We start from the raw sequence: 25910 nt of genomic DNA on the forward strand, positions 1-25910 counted from the left end.
TGTGGGTGTGAGAGAGAGCCTGGGTGTGTGAGAGTCAGACAGCATGTGCAAGAGAGAGACTGTATGAATGATTGTATGAGAGAGAGCCTGTGAGTGTGTGAGAGAGAGAAAGTATGTGAGAATGAGAACCTGACTGAATGTTTGAGGGAAGAAGATAGATGGAGAGAAAAGAAATAGAAAAAAAGACAATATGAAAGGAATTGGCAAAAAAATAAGAAAGGGGAGGTGGAACAAAAAAGCCTGTGACCAACTGATTAGAAAACTAAGATCAGACAGCAAAGGTAAAAAAAAAATAAATAAATTACTTTTTACTGATTGGCACATGTAATCTTTGGTAATGTGCAAGAGTAGCACTTTCTCTATGCTGATTTCACAATGTACGAGATCAACATGGAGGAAGTGGAAACCCATGGGTCCTGCACAGAGGAGGCAGCAGAATGGGCTTCAGTGCCAATAGCAGCAATCAGCGCCTCCCCAATAGCCATGCGGCAGCAGTGACAGTGGCAGCAGAGGAATGAGAGAGGCTCCGAGGTTGCTGGCAAAAGAAAGAGAGGGGGTTTGCCTTTAGTGTGTGCCTGCCTGAGGGTGTGTCTGTGTATGAGAATGTATGGGTGTCTTCCTGGGGTTTGTATGTGTGAGAATAGGTGCCGGCCTGTGTGTGGTGTATGTGTGTGTGAGAATGAATTGGTGCCTGCCTGGGGGTCTGTGTGTGTGAGAATGAATGTGTGCATGCCTGAGGGAGTGGTGTGAAATTGAATGGAAGCCTGCCTGGGGGTCAGTTTCAGTGTGTGAGAATGACTGGGAGCTTGCCTGGGTGTGTGTGTTTGTGTGTATGTGAGGGAGCCAGACAGAGTATGTATGAGAAAATCCAGGGGAGTAAGAGTTTGTGTGGGGGTGTGTGTGTGGAGGGAGAGAGAGTGTCTTAGAGCTTGAGAGTGTGTCAGTGTCTGTGAGAGCGAGAGGTTATGGTGGGTATAAGAGCATGAATGTGTATGTATGTGACAGTATATGTGTGAGAGAGAATGGAAATGTGAGTATGTGTGAGAGAGAGAGGATAACCTCCTAATCCTTGACAATATCAGGGTAACTGGAAATCAAGAGCTCCCACGTATGGACAGCAGGGGCTTTTTAAAATCCTTATTAGTTTTAATTATTGGGTGTTATTTGATATATGTGCTGTTTTGAAATATTTTATTGGTGTTTAGGAAATTGTAAAAAATGTATATGATTTTAATGAATAGAAATTCTATTTATCAGTAGTTTTAAAATATTCTTTTATTAGTATGGTTTTACTATTATAACTGATGCTTTATGTTTCTTGATTTTATTTGTTTTATGAGGAATGATGGTTCTGTTTTTCCATTATTAATACACAGAGGGGTAGATTTTAAGAGGCGCGCGAACAGCCTACTTTTGCTTGCGCATCAGACTCAAGCAAAAGTACGCTGGATTTTAGTAGATACGCGCGGAGCCGCGCGTATCCACTAAAATCCTGGATCGGCGCGCGCAAGGCTATCGATTTTGTATAGCCTGCGCGCGCCGAGCCGCGCTGCCTCCCCCCGTTCCCTCCAAGGCCGCTCCGAAATCGGAGCGGCCTCGGAGGGAACTTTCCTTTGCCCTCCCCTCACCTTACCCTCCCTTCCCCTACCTAACCCACCCACCCGGCCCTGTCTACACCCCCCCCCTTACCGTTGTCGGGGGATTTACGCCTCCCGGAGGGAGACGTAAATCCCCGCGCGCCAGCGGGCCTGCTGCGCGCCGGGCCGCGACCTGGGGGCGGGTACGGAGGGCGCGGCCACGCCCCCGGGCCGTAGCCACGCCCCCAAAACGCGGCCGACATGCCCCCGAAACGCCGCGTCGACCGGGCCCGCCCCCCGACACGCCCCCGACACGCCCCCCTCCGAAAACCCCGGGACGTACGCGAGTCCCGGGGTCTGCGCGCGCCGGTAGGCCTATGTAAAATAGGCTTACCGGCGCGCAGGGCCCTGCTCGCCTAAATCCGCCCGGTTTTGGGCGGATTTAGGCGAGCAGGGCGCTGAAAATCCGCCCCAGAGTCTGGCTTCTTGGGGTTTCCATTTCAGTTTTTGTCTAATTTGTGCTCCTTTATTTTGTATTCTGTATTTGGTGAGGGTCTGTCTCTGCTCTGTGTGTGTGACCATGATGAGAAATTCGCTAGCATAGGGATCTATAGCAATTGTTTCCTCAGTAGGTGGTGTATTGGTATTCTAGGACCCAGTATAATATTTACCCTTGCTTTTTCACAGGTAGGGTTATTGTTGTTAGAGTCCTTGGTGTTATTACTGTTATGTTATGATGGGATTGCAGTATAGATTTTGAGTGTCTTTTTTTTTTTTTTTGCGAGGTTTTATTTTCGTTCACAATGTGCCTGGCAGTGGAAGGTGTTTGTGCTGCTGTTACTGTGAGGTGACACCAGAATTTGAAAACATCTTTTAGTATGATGAGATGTAAGGGAAACATTCAAACTCATTGTTTGGGGGAATTTCAGTGGATGCACAGAGTTACAGAACTGGAGGTGCAGGATTTATATTGACATTCTGTCCCTTCCTATAAATTCCAGTCTTCACTCTCATAGCCATATAGAATTAGCTGAATGAGGCTATCAAATAATTTTATAGTGTGAAACTGGCCAGCTTTTTAAAATTACGCAGAAGACCCTTTGGACTTTCTTATTAACACCAAATATTCAAATCTGTGTTCATCCCATCAAGCTCATATATCTCATTAAAGAGGTAAATTGAATAACACAATAACTTTGTTTTATTATTGTTACTCATAAATTATAACAATAACATTAATCTTGGAATATTATATATTTTTAATATAAATGAAAGATTTTCACAAGATAGGTTGTGTCGTGAAACATTTTATTATGTATATATTTAAGGAAACATACATAAATTGTCGAAATACATTTTGTTCGTTTAACCTTTAACCTCTGGTTTGCTAGTAGACTGAATTACTGTGTCCCGAAATTATGTTTGTCTAAAAAGTGTGTCACCAACATGAAAAGTTTGGAAAGCTCTGGGCTAGAGGCTGGTAATGAAGAAATGAGTGCATGGGGGTAACTTGTTGATTCAGCTGTTATTATAGAAACATAGAAACATAGAAATGACGGCAGAAGAAGACCAAATGGCCCATCCAGTCTGCCCAGCAAGCTTCACACACTTTTTTCTCTCATACTTATCTGTTTCTCTTAGCTCTTGGTTCTATTTCCCTTCCACCCCCACCATTAATGTAGAAAGCAGTGATGGAGCTGCATCCAAGTGAATATCTAGCTGATAAGTTAGGGGTAGTAGGGGTAGTAACCGCCGCAATAAGCAAGCTACACCCATGCTTATTTGTTTTACCCAGACTATGTTATACAGCCCTTATTGGTTGTTTTTCTTCTCCCCTGCTGTTGAAGCAGGGAGCTATGCTGGATATGCTTGAAGTATCAGTTTATTCTTCTCCCATGCTGTTGAAGCAGAGAGCCATGCTGGATATGCATCAAAAGTGAAGTATCAGGCACATTTGGTTTGGGGTAGTAACCGCCGTAACAAGCCAGCTACTCCCCGCTTTGTGAGTGCGAACCCTTTTTTCTTCTCCCCTGCCGTTGAAGCAGAGAGCTCTGCTGGATGTGTGTAGTATCAGTTTTTTCTTCTCCCCTTATTGGTTATTACCTGTAACCAATAAGCCTGTAACTCTTGATGCACTTCCAACATTTCTCTTTGCTTCACGGCAAGAGGTAACGGGATTTTGGGATTAAACAGCAACCAACAAAGGCCCTGACTTTGACGTTTTGGGAAATTGATGTGTGGGTGTGACTTGTATGATGCAGCAGAAACTACCATGAGCTTGCTGGGCAGACTGGATGGACCGTTGGTCCTTTTCTGCCATCATTTCTATGTTTCTATGTGTGAGAGAGGTAAACGTTTGTGCACCCTCCTCCAGTCTATGACGATCTCAGGAGGACTGGAAATCTAAAGTTCCCAGGTATGGAGAGTGGGAGATTTTTATTTTTTTATCCTTGTTAGTTTTAATTATTGGATGTGATGTGTCTGCTGTTTTGAAATATTTTATTAGTATTTGGTAATATTTTAAACATTTGTATATGTGTTTTTAATTATTGACTGCTATTCTATTTATCAGCTGATTTGACATTCTTTTATTGGTATGTTTAATGTTTTATATTTTTTATTGTGTTTACATTGCTTACAGAGTTTGGCTTCTTGTGATTCCAGTTCAGTTTTTGTCTAGACGTTTCAATTTATATTTTATGATCTCTTTATTCTGTATTTGATGAGTCTATCTGTGTTATGCATGTGTGACTGAGTTTAGGTATTCTGCTAGTGTGTAGTTTTTGTTTTTTTTAAATTCTTTATTTATAGAATGTTGAATTATAACAAAGCATCCACTTTGTGTTAGAAACATAAATGTGAAAAACAATAGATAAGCAATAATAACTGGAACAAATAAAAATATCTACATTAGACCCCAAGTAAGAAAACGTAGGAGAGGAGAAGGAAATATTGGAGAAGATATATATCAGAAAATATAACACATTAGGTCTAGGACGGGTAGATGTGAGTCGGTTATTTACTCTTTCGGATAGTTGAAAGACTAGGGGGCACTCCATGAAGTTAGCATGGGGCACATTTAAAACTAATCAGAGAAAGTTCTTTTTTACTCAACGCACAATTAAACTCTGGAATTTGTTACCAGAGGATGTGGTCAGTGCAATTGGTATAGCTGTGTTTAAAAAAGGATTGGATAAGTTCTTGGAGGAGAAGTCCATTACCTGCTATTAAGTTCACTTAGAGAATAGCCACTGCCATTAGCAATGGTAACATGGAATAGATTTAGTGTTTGGGTACTTGCCAGGTTCTTATGGCCTGGATTGGCCACTGTTGGAAACAGGATGCTGGGCTTGATGGACCCTTGGTCTGACCCAGTATGGCATTTTCTTATGTTCTTATGACATAGCCTGAAAAAGCCCGGTCCATATTATCAAGTAGATGGCAAATTAGAAACTCCAATGGGAATCATCAATTTCTTGGAATCAACAAAGATTTTTAACTGTTCCGGTACATAAAAAACAAAGCAATCATTACACTATCTCACAATGCATTTGCGAGGGGACCTCAGGAAGAAAGTTGCATCTATTCATTGGGTTTTTTGGTGTAAAGCCAAGCATCCCTTTCTTCTTTCCTGTGTCATTGTTGAAAGATCTGGAAATATTCTTTTTGACCCATAAACAAGGCACTGGAATTATTATTTTATTTTTTTTTATTTTTTTTTATTTTCAGCATTTCAAATAATTACCAGCAAAATCTTGCGTTGCAATATCGGAGCATATCGAGTATTACATCAAAAAAAGAAATATAAAAAATCAATACAAGGTGAATATATAGACATGCACTGAATAAAAAGAAAAGAAATAGGAGCGCTTCTTAATCCAGAAATTGTCTCCAATGTAAATAAAGGTAGCTGAGTGAGAATCACAACAATCATACATCAATAGCAAAACCAGCTGTGACAAATAAGGTGTGCGTATCCAAAAACCCTCTAAGTTGCAACTACTGTAATGCTTTACTACATGGTTTACCCTACACTACGATAAGACCACTGCAAATATTACAAAACTCCGCAGCTATAATTTTCACTGGAAAAAGTAAAAAAGATCACATCACAGATACACTTGCCGAACTACATTGGCTACCCATAGAACAAAGAGTTCAGTTCAAAGCACTTTGCACAATACACAAATTGATCCATGACGACAAAGCAGACTGGCTGAACACAGCACGTCGAGTACACGTCCCACATAGAAATTTAAGATAAGCAACCAAAGCTCTCTTAACCATTCCATCTGTGAAAACAGCAAGACTAACCCAGGTTTAGGGAACGTGCACTGTCCCTGGCCGGTCCCATATTATGGAACACTATGCCCCTTGATCTAAGACTTCAGAGAAATCAAAAACTTTTCAAAATACACCTCAAAACCTGGCTCTTCAAACAAGCCTTCAATAAAGAGAACGACGCAAGCAAATAAATAAGGATAAGCGGATATAGAGCACCCAACACACAATCTCCAGATACTACCTGGAAATTATTTTATCCCTCAGATAATCATACTCAAACCGACAGGTTGAATATCAATAACATATAATCTCCTATGAGAATTTCATTAATGGAAATTCCATGCCATAAAACATATAATACTTAATGTGATTTTGTTACTGAATAATAATGGAACCCTCTATGTAAAGTATAATCTATATTTTCTTTGATATATGTGCTGCTGTGTCCCGCGGCCATGGGAGGCCACGACCATGGTCCCCTACCTTGTCCGCCGCGGCAACTTCGGGGGAAACACCTGACCGGGTGCTCGGTGCCCCGGCGCGGGTCCCCAGCCTGACCGTCGGGTGGAGAGCCGTCCCTGCTCTGCCCCCGCGCCGTTCCTGCAGCCGTTCCTCCGCGGAGGAAATCCAAGATGGCCGCCGCCATCTTTAGGCGCGAGGCTGCGCCCCCTTCACAGATTTAAAGGGACCTGATCCCTTTAACAACCATCGTAATTATATCTTTTTTGAGATGCGGCGACCAGAATTGTACACAATATTCAAGGTGCGGTCTCACCATGGAGCGATACAGAGGCATTATGACATTTTCCATTTTATTCACCATTTTCCAGTCTCACAAGGTCTTCCTGCAATTTATCACAATCTGCTTGTGATTTAGCTACTCTGAACAATTTTGTATCATCTGCAAATTTGATTACCTCACTCGAAACATAGAAAGCTTTAGTAACTACTGGTAATATTTCCAAAGGAATTTTAATACAATCCTTCATATGATCCTTAAATATTTCAATAGGGGGCATTTTTTTCAATCATAGGAAAATTAACTACATGAAGATTTAAATATTGCAAGGAATTTTCAATACTTTCAAATTTCTTCTCTGCATAACTTACAGATTTAATTCAATTCGTTTGAACATTTTCAAATTTAACTGATTTTTCTTCCAAACATTCAATTCTTTTACTCTGCATACCCACTATTTTTTCATTCATAAGTCCTCTTGTATTGGTCTCTAAAACCACTTTAGTCAACGAAGATATTGCCGATTCAATTGAAACTAAAGCGTTCCATACTGAGTCCATAGTAATAATAGACGGTTTTTGAAATGCAAAAACAGTTCCTGGAGTTGGCATTACCAGTTCTTGTAATGTGGGATCCTCAGTGTCTTGTACCGGCACCTCTAAGGGGTTAGGAGTCGAGATATTACCTCCAAATGGGGCCTCCCGACCTCCCTCTTTCGCACCATCTCTGCTTCCTCCGATCGACTTCAGGTCTACCTCCCCTCTCCTCGTCATTCCGAAAGATCGCGATGTTTGCTCGATCTCCGCCCGCGTCTGACCTTGGGCCGGTGACAGCGTTTCAGGAGCCCCCGGGCTAAGCGCGATCATCTCGGCCAGGTGAGAAACGCCGAGCTCCTGGCGCTCTCCCTGTGCGGCTCTCGCTTCCGGTGTTTTCAGGGCAGATTCAAAAAAACTCTCAATCCTCAGTTGCTGGTTACCTTCGTCCACAGGTAAAATGTTCTTTAATTTATATTTTTGCTTTGTGTGAGGCATCAAAATGGTTCCAACACAGCAATATTACAGGAAAATCAGAAGCAAGACAAGAGAGAGGTCTTTCGCCGTGTCTCAAGCAGTGGCCATCTTGCCCACCCTATTAGGTTTCAGTTAAAAATCTGCCCCTCCTAAACCCAAGGCACACAATTTTGCTATTATACACCATTTGTATAACAGGTACAAATATATATATATATATATATATATATATATATATATAAAACAATCAGTAAACGTTCACTTAGCGAGTTCTTGAAGGCTAGTGATCCAGGAATATCTGGAGTCCAAAAACCTTGCTCCTCCTCAATAGACATAGATTCTCTTGTTCTTTCTTCTCTCTGGCCTCACAACATACACTCAGTTTTTCTCCCCCCCTTTGGATCCAGCACTCATACAGACACACACATGCACACTTCCTCTTGCCATCTCCTTTCCATCTGGTTTACCCTGATGCAGGACTGGACAGGAAAGTGCTTCCCTGCTTCACACACTGCTGACTAGCTCATTGCCATAGCTAGAACCATTCAGCAACCAGAGCCAAAGAACATAAGAAATTGCCATGCTGGGTCAGACCAAGGGTCCATCAAGCCCAGCATCCTGTTTCCAACAGAGGCCAAAACCAGGCCACAAGAACCTGGCAATTACCCAAACACTAAGAAGATCCCATGCTACTGATGCAATTAATAGCAGTGGCTATTCCCTAAGTAAATTTGATTAATAGCCGTTAATGGACTTCTCCTCCAAGAACTTATCCAAACCTTTTTTGAACCCAGCTACACTAACTGCACTAACCACCTCCTCTGGCAACAAATTCCAGAGCTTTATTGTGCGTTGAGTGAAAAAACATTTTGTCCGATTAGTCTTAAATGTGCTACTTGCTAACTTCATGGAATGCCCCCTAGTCCTTCTATTATTCGAAAGTGTAAATAACCGAGACACATCTACTCGTTCAAGACCTCTCATGATCTTTAAAGACCTCTATCATATCCCCCCTCAGCCATCTCTTCTCCAAGTTGAACAGCCCTAACCTCTTCAGCCTTTCCTCATAGGGGAGCTGTTCCATCCCCTTTATCATTTTGGTTGCCCTTCTCTGTACCTTCTCCATCGCAACTATATCTTTTTTGAGATGCAGCAACAGAACTTCCTGCTACCTCAGACTCTGTCCTAGTGCCCCGCACCCCCCCCCCCCCCATCTCCTCAGAATAGACAAAGGAAAGAGGATACAGCTGAGAAGAGACTGATTTCTATGACCCGGAGATCTTGGGTGCTCTCCCAGAGACCCAGAGTCAGATTTCTAAACTCTGATCTTCAGTGACCTAGCAGGGTGATCCTATCCACATTCTAGGAACCCCTGTGATGCACACCAGGAAGGAGAGCGTCACCATTTAGCGGGAGGAAGTGCTCTTGTAGTGGGACCAGCCCTTAAGATGATGTTATCCTCTCATACCAAGGATGCATCTTCAAGGCTGTGGGTCCAAGAGGACAGGGACAGGACCACCATTGCTACTGGTGATTTAATCATTAGGAATATAGATATCTGGGTGGCTGGCAGCCATGAGAAGTGCTTGGTAATTTGCCTGCCTGGTGCAAAGATAGTGGACCTCACACATTGACTAGATAGGATTTTAGGGAGGAGCTGGATATTGTGGTCTGCGTAGGTGCCAATGACACAGAAAGGTGCAGAAGGGAGATTCTGGAGGTTAGATTTAGGTAATGTCAGAGGCTGCTGCCTGAGCACCCTGCATAACCTACTGACAGATATGATAGAGGTGTTTAAAATCATGAGAGGTCTAGAACGGGTAGATGTGAATAGGTTATTTACTCTTTCGGATAATAGAAAGACTAGGGGGCACTCCATGAAGTTAGCATGGGGCACATTTAAAACTAATCGGAGAAAGTTCTTTTTTACTCAACGCACAATTAAACTCTGGAATTTGTTGCCAGAGGATGTGTTTAGTGCAGTTAGTGTAGCTGGGTTTAAAAAAGGATTGGATAAGTTCTTGGAGGAGAAGTCCATTACCTGCTATTAATTAAGTTGACTTAGATAATAACCACCGCTATTACCAGCAACGGTAACATGGAATAGACTTAGTTTTTGGGAACTTGCCAGGTTCTTATGGCCTGGATTGGCCACTGTTGGATGCTGGGCTTGATGGATCCTTTGTCTGACCCAGTATGGCATGTTCTTATGTTTTTATGTTCTTACATTTCCCAGCAGCTTCCTGGTCTACCCGCTTTTATCATCCCCTACCCAACTCCCTGCAGCTTTGGCTTACTGAGCACTGACCTCTATGTACTTTATGTCCTAGGTCAGGGGTGATCAACTCTGGTCCTTAAGAGCCACAAACAGTTCTGGGTTTCAGGATATCCACAATGAATGTGCTTGAGATAGATTTGTATGCACCGCCTCCATTATTTGCAGATCTCTCTCATGCATATTCATTGTGGATATGTTTGTGGCTCTCGAGGACCCGACTTGGCCACCCCTGACCTAGAGTTCTGGGGAGTTGTTTTTTTTTGTTTTGTTTTGGTTTTTCTAAGGACAAATCCTAGTAATTTGCAGGGTAAGTCTTCGTTGATTTTGTTTATCTGCCTGTCTGGAATTAATTTCCTTTTTCCCTTTCTTCTTTGATCTCTGTTTGCAGAAACTTTTCATATGGGCGGCCCTGCTCATCTTGTTTGTATTGAAAATGTGTCTTCTTTATGAAACGTTTCTCTCTTTTCTGACTCGTTCACCTTTTTCATGGACTTGCAGTTCAGAAGAATAGAGATGGAGATTTATTATTTGGATTTTGGAGTTTGTGACATTGCTGCCATTAAATTAATTGTTTTCTGTTCCCAGTTTGGTTTTTTTCTGTACATTTTCTTCTTTGAGGTATGTTTGCTTTTGAAGTTTAAGATGGTTGTAAATGTCTTACAAAATAAAATAAAACAATCAACCCCCTCATACACACACATACACACACAACACACAACACACACACACAAAGTAGTCTGCTGCTGTTAGAATGATTGTGGAACCAAATGATTTATATCTATAAAAGAGAGGATACAATGCTAGTTTTGCCTTGCTTGTGCCCGTATATTAAGTGGCTGTTTCTGGTTCTCGTAGGCTGGAACTAACGGTTACATGGCTCCTGAAATTTTGAAGGAAGAGAACTATTCCTACCCTGTAGACTGGTTTGCTCTGGGATGTAGTATTTATGAGATGATTGCGGGAAGAACTCCATTCAGGGATTTCAAGGAGAAGGCTACCAAAGACGACGTGAAGAAAAGGACCTTAGAAGATGAGGTGAAATTTCAGCATCCCAGTTTCACAGAGGAAGCTAAAAACATTTGCTCACTGCTTCTGAATAAGAAACCAGAGGAACGACTAGGATCTAGGTAATGCCACACACTACCGTTTGATCCTGGTAATGGTGCTAACTGTACAAACATCGGAGTCCGTGCTATAAAACTGCATCTTAGGATCATTTTTTTTCAGTGCACCTGTGGTGCGTATTAGGGTTCTCTGGATTGCCCCAGCCTGGTTTTGCTGCAGGGACCCATTCAGCTCCAAATTAGAGACTAAAGGGGCAGATCTCCTGGCTGCGCTAGCTGGAGAACCGTATCCGCTTACCCAGGCTGCTCATTATCCAACCCTCGCGTTTCCCTTCCCTCACATAGGTTACAGTGATGAGCTCTTACAGACGGGTGGCTGGCTTTACTTCCATATCCCATGGAAGAATCAAATTGCAGAACGTCCTCACCACAGAAGAGTGGGACCAACCAACAATATGTAATATTTTCACTCAAGATCCAAAATAACAATCTACCCAAAAAAGAAAGAAAATTCAGTGCCTAAAGTAAACCTGGATACTGTAGTAGGCAGTGGTAACTATTACTGAAGCAATATAAAAATTATTCTTAGGGATTATATTGCGTGGAGCTTCTGAAGACAAATGGGTCCCTTTTTCAGACGACCCGTGCAGTCTTGAAACTTCACGTACTACTGCATCTGTGAATTATTCTATGAATTAGTCTTCTGTCAGCTCAATAAAAGGCATCATTTTCATTTTTCATTTCATAAAATTTATTGATCACCTAACACAAAGTAGGCCTAGGCGATGAACAAAAATACATACATAATAAAAACAATAATAAACATACACTTCAGACAAAAAATATTTGTTTCATAGAAACTAGAGAAAAGTACTACCAAATCCTGGTATCTATGTCCCTAGATCAAGTTATTTATTATTCGTCAGTTGACATTAACGAGAACTCATAGCAATTACTCTACTCACATTATTCTCACATTCTTTTCTCTGAAAACTGAATTACACATACTTCAGGCTGTTACATATTATAAGCATATTATAAGGACCATTATAGCTGCTAGGACTCTGCACTACATATGGTAAATTTATGGTTGTTGTTTTTTTTTTTAGCATGTTTAAGACATTGTACAGATGTAAATAGTAAGCATATCTGTTCATTTCATGGAAAATCATAGATCAAGAAAAGGAAGAACTGAAACTGCAAAGCTTTCAAGCCAACACTTGCTTTGTTCTTCAGGCTTAGTTGACGGAAGTTAATGTTATTTTAACCCAAAGTAGGGAAGGTTTTAGAGCGTTATACCAGTGACGACAACCATTACTGCAAGGTTTTGGAGATAAAATAGTCTGGTGGATATGATGATGATGGGGATGATAGACTCTAGGGGCCTGTTCTAATCCTAATTCTAAAACCCAATTTGGAGTTAAGAAGGTTTGTTTTTTTTCCCTACTGTGCTGAAGAATTTGCTACAGATTTATGGTGTTTTTCTCTTCCACTGGATTAGCGTGCAGAGAAAACTGTCGAGCAGCTAAAACGATGGACTCCAAAAGACTACTTTTTTTTTTCACCCTAATATTTAGACATGAGAGGCATAAATTAGTGATGTAAAATAGTAAATGGTTAAACGTTTAACCAATAAGAGTTGGTTTGTACTGTTATTGTACTGCAATTGACGGTTAACCCAGAGCTATGAGGGGAAAAGAGGGGACACCCCCCCCCCCCCCCCGGTTACTTCTATATTAATGTATTCACTTCGAAAGAAGGGACCAGTCCCCATTCAAAATGAAGGAATCGGTCCTCATTCAGAACAAGAATAGGTTTCCTGGTTCGGCACTGAGGAGTGCTGAATCGCGATTGCTCCCTTTTTCGCAGTTGGTGTCTCTCCTTGGCCCAGGCCGGTGGCAGCAGGAGCAGTGGTGTTTCCTCCTAGCCCAGGCTGATGGTGGCGATCCTCTCAATGATGAAATAGTTGACCTATATCATTTTAATAGTTGGGATGGTTACTTCACTAAATGATATTTACATCCCTAGCCGAATGTCTAATGTCCTCTTTGTGATAAAATGCTGTCAACCATGTACCCATGATCCTTCCCCAGCAAATCACTCATTCCTAGAGCCATTCCAAGTTTAGTTTACTTTTGAGGGATATATTTGTGACTAAATGTATGTTGTAAGTGATGTGGAATAGTATAAAGTCATTATAAAACGTTGAGGGCAATAGTCAAAGACATTTTCATGGCTATACAGTTTTTTTTTTACCCGTGGAAATGGGGGCTTTTGATTATTGCCCATCTTCAATGCAGGCAAAATGTCCCTGTATTGATCAGAGGCCTTCCCGGGGGTAGGGAGAGAGCATGGGCTACACAACAACAGGTGGAGCGTTAATCAAAACTCTGCGCATTGTTTCTGATGGAAAAGTTCCTTGCAGAGGAAGCAGGCACAGATTTCTGTGGCTAACTTTTCTGGGGTCAATAATCAAAACTACCCATGTCATTTTGCTTTCATTATGGTGCGGACCTGAAGGGTAAAAAGTACCCACAGAGTTTGCATCAGTGTGGACAGGTTTTTTTGGGGTTTTTTTTAAATTATTGTCCCCTTGATAGCAGAATGAAAAGTAATTCCATTTCCTCCTAGAACTAGGTACGGTTGAAGCTGCCACACTACAACAGATGTAGGCAAACTATGCCCATGGGAGCTTTTAATCTGACCCACTGCAGTGAGTTAGGTGAGGGCAGGACATGCATACCGAAAAAGCACTGCTGCAATCAGTCCTCTGTCTCCTGCACCTTGCTTCTCAGACCCTCATTGCCCCCCCCTTACCAAATCAGACTCTGAATGTGGCTCGCAGGCTCATGCACCATAAAGTGGTAAAGAATGTGCACCCAATAAGCTGAAAAAACAAACCGGAAACTGATTCAATACTGCGGTAGCGACCAAAATAACAAGGATCAGTGAACACCAGGAGTTCTTTATTCAGCACAGAACATTATTTATTATTTATTTATTTAATTTTATATACCGGCAACCGTTTGCACATCGTGCCGGTTTACAGATAACTTACAACAATGGATATATAGGCAAAGCCTTTACAAGGAACAGTGTTTAACATAGCTCAGAAAACAGAGCAAAAACTAGCAAACTTGTGGAAAGAGGGGTAGGGGTGGTCGAGACAGGGGAGGGGGCGGGGGGGAGGGTGGGTGGGTGAAAAACAGGTACAAAAAGGAGTAATATGTACAGGTACAAGAGGAGTAAAATGTACAGGGGTCGAGTGATTATTGACGTATACATAGGTTATATTATTGACATCTATATACATTGGCAAATTGGCATAGGTTATATTATTGACATATACATAGGTTATATACAAAACTGTATAAGCATGTAGAAAATAAGAAATTGAGGTGAGAAAATGGGAACGGTAGAGCTATGTGTCATATTATGTGCTAGAGGTTAGGTGTGGGGTTTGTAAGTCATTAGAGGGTATGGGAGTAGGTCCAGTGGAGGGGGTGTTAGTACGGGAAGGTGGTAGGGTTAAGGTGTTAGTAGGTAAAGAAGACGATTGGGGGTAAGCTTGGAGGAAGAGCCAGGTTTTGAGTTTCTTTTTGAAGGTGGGTGTGGAGGTTTCAATGCGTAGGTCAAGAGGCATGGAATTCCAGAGGGAAGGGCCTGCGAGGGAGAGGGCCCTGTTCATGGTGGAGATGAGTCTGGAGGATTTTGTGGAGGGAGGGATAAGGGTTCCACGGAGGGAGGAGCGGGTGGGTCTTGTGGAGGTACGAAGGGTGAAGGGTGGGTTTAGCCAGTTGTAGTGTTCATTAATTATACTTTTGTGGATGAGGGTGAGGGTTTTGTATAGAATTCGTGAGTGGATAGGAAGCCAGTGGAGGTTAAAGAGGGTGGGAGTGATATGGTCTTTCTTTTTGGCATTGGTGAGGATGCGTGCAGTAGCGTTTTGAAGGAGTTGTAGAGGTTTGATGTAGGTAGCAGGGAGTCCCAGTAGGAGTGCGTTACAGTAATCAATTTTTGAGAAGATTATAGATTGGAGTACTGTACGGAAGTCCGAGAAGTAGAGGAGGGGTTTGAGTTTTTTGAGGGTTTGTAATTTAAAGTAGCAGCTGCTAAGGATGGATTTGATAAATGGTTTGAAGGTGAGTTGGTTGTCAAGTATGACACCTAGATTTCTTGTATCAGAGAGAAAGTTAGAGGGTTGGAGGGTGGAGGGGGAGGGTGTGGAGGCATGTCTGGAGGAGATGAGGAGTAGTTCAGTTTTGTGCGGGTTGAGGGCTAGGTGCATGTCAGTGAGGAGTTGGTTTATGGAAGCGAGAATAGTGTTCCATTTTTGGAGAGCAGTGAGAGCAGAATTAGTAAAAGGAATGAGGATCTGCACATCATCTGCGTAGATGAAGTGTGTAATCCCAAGGTTGGAGAGGAGGTTTGTAAGGGGGAGCATGTAGATGTTAAACAAGGTGGAAGAGAGGGAGGAACCTTGGGGGACGCCACAGTTGAGATTAATAGGGGGGGAGGTGAAGTTGTCAGTGAGGACTATGTAGGTACGGTTTTGGAGGAAGGATTTTACCCAGGAGAGAGCAGTACCTGATATTCCTATACCGATGAGTGTGTTGATGAGGATGTTGTGATCTACAGTGTCAAAGGCAGCGGATATATCAAGCATAGCAAGGAGATAGGAGTTGCCAGCGTCCATTCCTTTGATGATGGTGTCGGTAAGGGAGAGGAGTAGGGATTCAGTGCTGAGGAGCTTGCGGAAGCCATATTGTGAGGGTGGGAGTATATTGGATTGTTCGAGGTAGTCGGAGAGACGGGAGTTTACTAGTTTTTCAATGATTTTGGAGCGGAAGGGGAGGTTGGAGATGGGACGGAGGTTGGAAAGGTTGGAGGGGTCAAGGGAGGGTTTTTTTAAGATGGGTTTGACCACGGCTTGTTTCAGGGAGATAGGTACTAGGCCGTGTTCCAGGGAGCAGTTAACGATTTTGGAGAGTGAGGTGGCTATGGTTTTGGGGATAGAGAGGAGTAGTTTAGTGGGGATGGTTTCTGAGGGGTGGGAGGAGGGTCTCATCTTTTTTAAAATATTTTCTATTTCTAGAGATGAGGAGGGTTCAAAAGAGGAGAGGATGGTGGGTGTATGAGGGGTGGGGGGGGGTAATGTAGCTGGTGAGGGGGGAGTTTTTGGTGTTGGGGGTAAATTTAGCAGTGATGTTGGAAATTTTGTCCTTAAAGAACATGGCAATTTCATTGCACCGGGTTTGTGTGGAGGGGACTTGGGTTGCGGACACGTTGGGTTTGGTAAGATTTGAAACTAGAGTGAATAAAGCTTTAGGGTTGAATTGGAGGTGGTGAATTTTCTTGGCATAGTATTCTTTTTTTGTTGTTTGAATGGCGTTTCTATAAGCATGCATGAGTTGGTAATAGATTGTTTTTGTGGCGGTAGTGGGAAATTTGCGCCAGTGTCTTTCTGCTGCTCTAAGCTGGATTTTTTGGGTTTTGAGTGTCTGGGTGTACCAGGGTTTTTTGGATGATTTGGTTTGTGTGATTGTTTTGTGAATGATTGGGCAAAGATTGTTGGCGATTTTCTGTGTTGTTTCTGTCCAGGAGGATATAGCCCGGTCTGCTGTCTCCAGGTCAAGGTGATTTGGGATGTTGGAGCAGGCGGAAGTGAGGGTATCAATAGAGCAGGTTTTACGATATTGGAAGGATTTAGGCTGGGAGGGAGAGGAGGTCGGTGAGGTTTGTAGAGAGAGGGTAGTGTTAATGATGGAGTGGTCGGACCAGGGGACGGGGAGGCATGTGGGGGGGCGGATGACATTGATGAGTGCATTAGTGAAAATGAGGTCAAGGGTATGACCTGCTTTGTGGGTAGGGGAGTGGATAATTTGGGTAAGGCCCATGGCGTCTAACGATGAAATGAAAGCTTCTCATGATGGGGATTGTGGGGAGGAGTCAACATGCAGGTTAAAGTCGCCAAGGAGAATCGTGGGGATGTCGGGAGAGAGGGAGACGGTGAGGAGTTCGATGAGGGGGGAGGGGTCTTTTTCTAGTAGCCCAGGGGGGGTGTATATAAGGCAAATTTGTAGTGATTGCGACTTGAAAAGGCCTACTTCATATTGGTTGGGAATATTGCAGGTATGTGAGGTGAGCTTGAGTTCTTTTTTTGCTAGGAGGAGTAGGCCCCCTCCTCTTTTCTTTTTTCGTGGGATGGAGAAAATGTCATAGGTTTCAGAGGGTAGTTGGTTGATGAGAGGGGTGTCGCATAAAAAGCCCGCCTCAGGCCTAGTTTCGCTCATTTGAGCTGCTTCAGGGGCTATTACAATCGACGCCGGTGGTAGTCTCCATACAGCAGCTTCTCTGGGCGGGCACCAAAGCTTGATATCGACGCAGCAAATCACGAAATATTGCCCCATCCTTCCCTACTTCTCTTGCCCACAGTTTAAATATTTGTTCATGAACACACCAGATGGAAAAGCAAAATATATTCTCTATAGCAGTAATTCCAAAACCTGTCCTGAGGGACCCCTCACCTCCACTTGGGTTTTCAGGATATCTGCAATAAATATGCATGAGAAATGTCCAGGCGAATCTTGCCTTGCGGATATCCTGAAAAGCCATCTGGTTGGGGGTCCACCAGGATAGGTGTGGGATGGGACTCTCTGCTCTACGGCAGTCCCTGCACCCAACGTGTGGTATGTGTGCTCTATGCATTAGAATTCCATGACCCTAATTTATAGAGACCAATTACAAGTTCAGCTCCTCTAGGTTATTGGTTATCTGTTGTGCGCTATTTGCACATTTTTCACAAAAACACCTTTAATGTGTGCATCTCACATTAATACCAGTTACACACTATTATGCAAGGTAATTCATATGATTATAATGCACTAGGCTTAAAGAACTTACAGCCTAAGTTTGAGCAAGAGGACAAGTGACTTGCCAAAGGTTGCACAGGGAATGGTAAATAGGAGTTGCACTATGGATTTCAGGTTCTTCGTTCTATGTTCTAGTTGTCATTTTTGAGACATTATAATATTACTAGTGTAATGCACTTAACATTGCAAGTACAAACAGATCTGCAAAGAATATTTAAGCCATATGAATATTTCTAATTTGCTTTAGAAGAGAGGAATAAAGAACAGCTGTAAAGTAATTTTGGAACAATATCTTCTGTTTGATAGCTGTTGTCAAGTTAATATCTTCAGCAACTAGATCTTATATTTTTTTTCCCCGTTTTCCTTGCTTGGAATTATATAATTGCATACATGGCGATCGAAAATAAAATAAATACATGTGTATTGTTTCATAGAGGAACCAGTGACAATCCAAGAAAGCATCCTTTCTTCGAAACCATCAATTTCCAACGGCTTGAGGCTGGCCTGGTAGCCCCACCTTTTGTGCCCGATCCATCAGTTGTCTACGCAAAAGACATTGCAGACATTACTGACTTTTCTGAAATCCGTGGCATTGAGTTTGATGAGAAAGATAAGAAGCTCTTTAACAGATTTGCAACCGGTGCTGTTCCCATCAGCTGGCAGGAAGAGATCATTGAAACCGGGCTGTTTGAAGAACTTAATGATCCGGCCAGAAAACATTCTTGCAGGTATGTGGAAGGTCCTGACAAGGCAAGGTCGGGAGTGTGCGCCATATTGTAAGTCTGAAACCCTCAAGGTGCCCAACAGAACCGGGATGGATGAAAAACTTTCAGATATCATAATCTGCTTTTTTAAGAGGGGAGAGCGTTTACATAAAAGCCGAAGGTGTTTCTGTCTAGGCTATTAAACAAGTTATTGCATGTGTTCTCGCAGCATAGATCATGCGTGAGTTACAACGAAGGTCTTCTGGCGAAAGATTCAGGCTTCAAAGGAGAGAAAATGCCATGGTCCTGTCTTCGTTTAATATGTCTGTGGTAACCCAATGCGGGGGAATGTATCTGTGCTGGTGAAAAGGTTCTTTATACTGTGAATTCCTATCTGTCTTTTGGATGGCTGAAGCTGAGAAGGGCTGGTGGAGGGAGGATATTCTCTGGAACCGGGCAGATTGTTCCCTCTTCCCATGGGAAGCGTGCTGCCCACCGGCGGAGAATCTTCCCAAGAAACCGCAGGCTTTCGTTTCTGGTGGAAATGTTATGGTTAAGTACGAATCCTGAGTGTAATGCCAAGGCTCCTGGATTTTTTTCATGGCAAGCGTGATTTTGTTTGGTAAAAAATGCAGTGTTCTAATTGTATGTTGTACAGTGCTTTTATAGCACCATAAAATCAGCATTAGACACTTGGGATAGGTTAAAAGACGAGCCTTATTTATGCTGTTTTTGAGGAATAAACAGTTTCCAGATTTGCTGTTGCTTGATTGATTGATTGATTGATTGATTGATTTATAGGCTTTTATATACTGAAGTTTAGCTAGATGCCTTCACTCCGGTTTACAAGTAAAGCACCATATTACAATTTGGGAAGCAACTGATAGAAACAATATATTACATGTTATGGAACAACTGATAGAACATAGTAAAACAAGTTATGGAACATATTCCAATTTAAGTAACAGCTGGTAAAACAGTGTAACAGGAAGGTAAGAGATATAGGCGGATTATGACACCAGTAGCGAGTTGTTTATAGCCAACTTCAAGTATCGACGCCAATTAAACCTATGATTAAATATAGAATATCAACATTTTAATTAATAATAGAGAGTTAACCGTTATCCGTCATAATGGCTGTATTATTAGCCATATAGAGGACTGTATTATCTGGAGCAATTATTAGCCATATTATCTGGATAATATGGCTAATAATAATAATATCTGGCTAATAATATTATTAGCCGTATTATCTGGAGCATTTATTTAATGAGGATTCTCTTAACATCTAAAAACTGAATTTGACATCTTAAATATATACTTTTTCGGATAACTACAGTTACATCATGCTCCAGGTGCTGTATTGGGAGGGGTGAGCAGTCTGCTATCGGTGTTGAAATGTAGCTCTAAATTCACCTCATCCTTCTAGAATATTCTAAGAACTGATGAACAGCCGCTGCAGTTTTTAAGGCAGACACGTGCTGGCTATGGTGTTGAGCTGTTCTGATGAATCGAGGGATGTCTTCAAAACTTGCCTCAATATTCACTTTAGCTTTGTTCAGAGGATTTATTATCACCGTACCTTTTTCCAAAATGGGATGAAAGGTGTCTTGGAGTGGTAAAAGGTGTGGAGATACAGTGAGCCCATGTGGATACTGGCATGAGAATGCATTATTAGTCTTTAATAAGGTTACAATCTTAATTCCTGCTAGCCCTCTAACTCTTCCTTTGGGTTGTCTGGAAGACCTTGAAGGGCCTGGGCGTTTCTCCTGCTAGTCTGGCAGTGATTCTGGCTTTAGCGTGAAGGGATAGCACTGCACTGGAAAGATCCAAGGAAGCGCGGATGGCAGACATTGTACTAATGATCCTGCAAAAGGTAGCAGTTTATCTGCAGAGAGGCTGCATGTAAAAATTTAAGAACATTTTGAAATGATAGCGTAGTTTTCTTTTTCAAATCTGATGAGATGATGTGAGTTATAAGGGGCAACTGAGGGCCTGAGATCTGGGAGCTAAAACTATAAGCTAAATGTGCTAAAAAATTTAGACTTCTGGTTTTGCTTGTTTTTATTCTGGGTTTTTTTATTGCTTTATTGTTTGTTATAAAATGGTTAAAATCAATAAAGAAATGTAAAAAAAAAAAAAACCCTTAAAACCAGCATATACTATTATTTTAATAGTGTACATTAGAGATCGATATTCAAAAGATTTATACAGTTGAAATCAAGATTTAACTATAGAAATGTAACTGTTAAAAATTCCCCCCCACGCACACACCTAAAATCGCTGTGCGCTCAGATTTCGCCAGACAAAGGGGCCAAGCCGAGGAGTGCTTGGAGTGAGATTTTTCAAATCTAGCCAGCTAAATTTATGTGCACAGCTCCATCTGTGCAAATGGCTGTTCTAAATCCAACCGCACACATTCTGTATGGTTACATCTAACTGGATATTCTCCCAGGACAAGCAGGATGGTAGTCCTCACAGATGGGTGACATCATCAGATGGAGCCCGTCACGGAACACGCCAAGCATGCCACTAACCCCGTAGCTAACATGGGGTCCCCCTTCAGTCTCCTTTTTTCCGCGGTGCTTCGCCTCGCGGTTTGCGGAGTTCTCATCGTTTGTTTTTTTTCCTCATGGATGAATTTCACCGTTTTCTCTTCCCGTCAAGAATCGATTCCTTCGGCGTTCGGTAGGTACTTTTTTTTTTTTTCGCGCTGTTGCGGTCGGTTCCCCAGCACCTACCTCCTGGTGGCCCTGCTTTCGGCCACATCTTTAACTGGCTAGCTGCGGCTGAGTATCCAAATTTAATCGTTAACATGAACTAATTAATTTTGCCACTCAATGGCGCATTGAATTTCTACCTCCGGATTGATTAACTGTAATACATTGCACTTACTATACAGCAAGCTTTTCTATGGTTAAATAGTCGTTCTAACGAACTGCATGAGTCACCAGTATTAGTGACGTGGCTGCTCGTTAGAGAATATCCCAGAAGTGTGAAAATAGCTACACCTTTCAATTTTTTTGATCAGCAGTTTCCCCGTGCTCCTTTGGCCTTCCAGCTCAATTGAAATCTGCCTCTGTTGATGCCATGAGCCTTCATGTGCAGCTACCTGGGATTTTGTAGAAACTGCTCCCAACTCTGCTGAGCCATCGTAGCAAGTCTTCACTCAGGGGGTCACCTCCCATGGCTCCCTCTGGAGCCCAGCTAACAGGTTGCCTTGGTTCTGGCCACGAGGTGTTATCATTGAGTGATGGCATCCACAAGCTCAACCCACCCTGCAAAGCAGCTGCCTAGCGGGCAATCAAACCCACAGGGCAATGTACAGCACTTGCCAAAGAGCCATTGGACTGGCCAGGCCCGCTTGTAGTAATCTTACCTTTTAGAAGCTGTAATGCAGATCTGGCACCACAACAGATAACTGGGCTTTCCATTGTTTGATGACTGTGTGTGCATGGTATGTTTATGAAATGTTTTAATTCTGGAGTGCACTGGGATCCTATTGAAAGAACACAGCTAATATGCATCTGGCTTATTGTGAGTATTATGTTATGTTCAATGGCTTGTTTTCAGCAGTCAGTAGACCCTGCTGGACTACTTTTTCTGTTCTGGTGTTTTGTTCTAAGAGCATGTCTGTATAGATAAGACTGATCACCAGCTCTTGCTCTTCTTCACATCATAACATGTATCCAAGTACGAAAAGAATTCTCTTTTCCGCAGTATTTCATGGTAAAATGGACATTTCCTGTAATTTCTTGCAAAGGCCTGTTTTGGGTTTTTTTTATTGTCACATTATCTACAAAGTGACAGCTGCCCCTGATAAAACACTTGTACCTCCCAATACAGATCCAGTTTGCATTAAAATTGCTGAACTTTATACTGCACCCTCTCCCCTCCGAATAAACCTTAGGAGCCAGGAATGCTCCCTTCTGACTGAAACCTGTACACACGCCTGCTTTGTCTTACACAGGATAAATGTTAATCAGTTGCTTGTAGGATGTGCAGATTAAACAATTGTTCATCATCCGTACAGATCAATCGCACGGGCATTCATTCGCTGCCGGCGGGGGCCGTGCAGTCATCCAGGCAGAGGAAGCCGGAGGCCGCTTTCGCCGCCGGCTCCCTCTGCCTGGATGAATGCACGGCCCACCCGGCCGCCTTGAGCGCCGAAATCGGGAGGAGAGGAGAAGGGAGAAGGGACTACCGTAGCAGGCCCGAGCCTTGCTACTTTTTCGTTTTTTTTTTTTTTTGCTTCGGGAGGAGGGGACAGGACTGGGGCTGCACCGGAGACCGGACGGGGCCTTGAGCGCCGAAATCGCCCCCAATTTTTACACTTTATTCCCGTTTTAATTTTCGAACACCACACTAACACCAAGTAGAGGGTAGGCGGTAAACTAACAGGTTAAGGACGCGGCAAAATAGCGGGTTACAAAGGAGATAATCTGAGCGCGCGTCACAGTATTGGAGGGGAATAGCTAATTCCTTCATTATACAGCTAATTCGTTCATTTACATATCATATACATGCTGGGTGCGGAAAGGGTTATGCGTCTGTTTTAAGAAGCGCTAAGGACGCGTGAAACTGGAGACTGTATCGCTGGATCGCCTTACGCGTCCGAATTGTGCGCTCCCAGCACGTTACAGACGGGAAATCTTCAACCGCACGTTACAGTATCGACCTGTTACTGTGGAGGCTGGGAACCTCCACAAGGGTTGCTGGCTCTAACGGACTTTAGAGACACCTCCAGTGGTAAGGAACTGAACTAAAAACGTCAGATTATGCATTTCCACTTTCTTTTGCAAGCGCTTGACAGGAATAAACACGCATTGTTTATATGGGAGCCCAGCATATTAGGTGATGTGAATGTATCCATTAACTAGGTCTACTTCTGGCCTAAACACACCCCTTCATATAGCAGTCAATCATACAGGAGAGCAGCGCATCCTCCCAGGCACCCAGCCCCCTGCTTTCACTTTAATGTTCCTTCATAAACACAGAATTCTGGCACTCATCTCCTTTGTGTAAACGGGAGACTTTTTTTTTTGGCTCAGGGCGTAATTAAACTCTGGAATGCATCGCTGGAGGATGTGGTAAAAGCTGTTAAGTGTAGATGGGTTTAGAAAAGGTTTGGACAAGCTCCTGCTTATCCCTGGGATCCTGCCAGGTGCTTGTGACCTGGCTTGGCCACTGCTGGAAACAGGATACAGGGCTTGATGGAGCTTTTGGTCTGATTCAGTAATTGCAAGTCTTATGTTCTTATGTAAAGCAGGATTACAAACACCTGTATTTGCCCTTCCAGATATAGGGAAGAATCCACACCCAGAGCCCGTAAAGCCTTAAACCCATAGAATACTATTTTCTATAGCAGCTTTCATACCCTAAATCTTTTTAAATACAAGATACAAGAAAATGCAATACAGCACCATTCCCAATTTCCATAGCCCCTTTACCATCAGTGGCCACACTATGCACTGGTAGCTGCCCTATTCTGAGCTATCCCCACACAGCCAGTGTCAGCTATAGTAATCCAATACCCTGAATATGACCGGCAATAAACCACTGACTCGTGTACAGGAGCCACAAGAAGTGCACAAGGGGCTTAACTATGAAGTTTATAGAAAATGTTTGGGTAAAGTCTCATTTATCAAAATAAAACATTTTGCTACAGTGAATCTCGTGTTTTGAGTTAAGAAGTAAATGGGTTAAGTTTAAATTGTTTTTCAAAACAATTGTCTACATGTAAAGCAAATCTTTATATTTATGTATTACCTAGTTTCCATGTAATTTATTACCATTGTTGTTTGTATTTCTGTGTAAAGCCTGTTGCTGCATTATGTTCGACTGTCTAACCATTTTCCCTTCCTGCTGCAGTATTACAGACTTTATTTGGTTTCTAACTTTATCCTCACTTCCCTGCCACCAAGGATTGTCTGTACTTATCCGATTCTGCCTTGAACTCAAATTCTGTTTGTGTCTCCCCCCCCTGCTGAGAGACTGTTCCTGGCCATCCACCTTGCTTTCTTACATTGTTCCTGAATCAAAACATCCTTTAGCCTCGTATTAAGATCCCTCATGTTCTGTAATTTCCTGACCTCTGAAAAATGCAACTGCGAACTTTCTTCAATATCTCAAGCCAGCAACCTTGAAAGATGGTGCAGTTCTGGATATTTACGTGCGTAGAAATAGGTCGGACCTTCTTCGTTCTCTCCATGATAAAATAATGTATTTATCAGACTCTTTGCTTTTACTACCTCAAGCACCTTGAATGAATATTTCCCCCTGCGTTCTGCCACAACTCTACCCTAAACCCAAGAAGATCATCTGCAGCTGCGGCGCCCTTCTCTCTCTCTTTCTTGTGATGGGTGGCACCTCAGCGGGCTGGGGAGGTAGTCCTTCAAAGATTTGGGGACCGGCCCCCTCACACTAGCAGTGCCCTGGACGATGGATTTTACACCACTGGGTAATGGAATTATTTTGCTTTAAGTGACATTCAAGATGATCCCACTGTTCTGTGCTGTACAAACACAATTCCTCCATGCCTGAGCAAGCCTTGTATTAGTGCTGATAGAATGGTTTCTGTTCTTGATTTTTCTGCCTGATTTAATCCTCGCTGGGAGGCGATCCTAGCTTTGGGTGATTGACTGAATTGCTGTTCCCCTTTCAAGGAAAGAATTCTGTAACTAGAAATGTGGGTAGAGCTCAAACACTGGCATCCCTGACTCAGGGAAGGGGCTTGGGCTAACTTAGTCCAGATGCTATTTGCCCAGCATTTATTTCCTGTAATGTAGTTTCTGTGACTTTTTATTCCACAGCATCAAAACCCGACTCTAAATGAAGTTAACCAACCCTGTCCTCTGAGATCCGGAAAAGAAACAAATGGGCCTTTTAGTAATTTGCAAAATTTCATGTAGCCTAATTAATTTCTAATCAACACTGGCAGTTATTCCAGGCTAGAGGGGCTGCTGCTGTATAGGCATGTTTAGAGCTCCTACTCGACCTAAATCTCCATCCAAATGAGAATCCTGAGATGCTCTAGGGATGTGCATTCGTTGGTCCATGCATTTCATTCATTCTTCCTTATGCGTGTATCTCTAGTATGCACGTAAGTTGTGCATGTACGATGGTAGGCTACGTGCGGATTAAAGATATGTGCGCAATGTGAAATGAATGACCCACAAATGCACATCCCTAAGTTCTCATCCCAGCGGATGCCATCATTTTGAGGAGAGCTCTTGCAGACCAGTCACATGGGCACAGCAGAAGGACATTGCGAATTTATTTATTTATTTATTTTTATTTATTTATCGAGTTTTATATACCGTCGTTCGGTTTTGCCAATACAACGGTTTACAAAGTATCAGTTTAACAGAGTGTACAGAAAT

General features: G+C 42.6%; 1 protein-coding gene across 1 annotated transcript in view; it reads left to right on the top strand.

Moving 5' to 3' along the window:
• The window catches only part of GRK7 (G protein-coupled receptor kinase 7), a 44015-nt gene extending 24866 nt beyond the window's left edge, over positions 1 to 19149 (top strand). The window contains exons 3-4 of the mRNA XM_029616867.1: positions 10744 to 11015; positions 18259 to 19149. Of these exons, the coding sequence (XP_029472727.1) occupies positions 10744 to 11015; positions 18259 to 18604 (618 nt within the window). The 3' untranslated portion in view covers positions 18605 to 19149. The remainder of the gene's footprint in view (positions 1 to 10743; positions 11016 to 18258) is intronic.
• Positions 19150 to 25910: the final 6761 nt, after the last annotated feature.

Source organism: Rhinatrema bivittatum, chromosome 9, assembly GCF_901001135.1.
Source record: "Rhinatrema bivittatum chromosome 9, aRhiBiv1.1, whole genome shotgun sequence".
NCBI lineage: Eukaryota > Metazoa > Chordata > Amphibia > Gymnophiona > Rhinatrematidae > Rhinatrema > Rhinatrema bivittatum.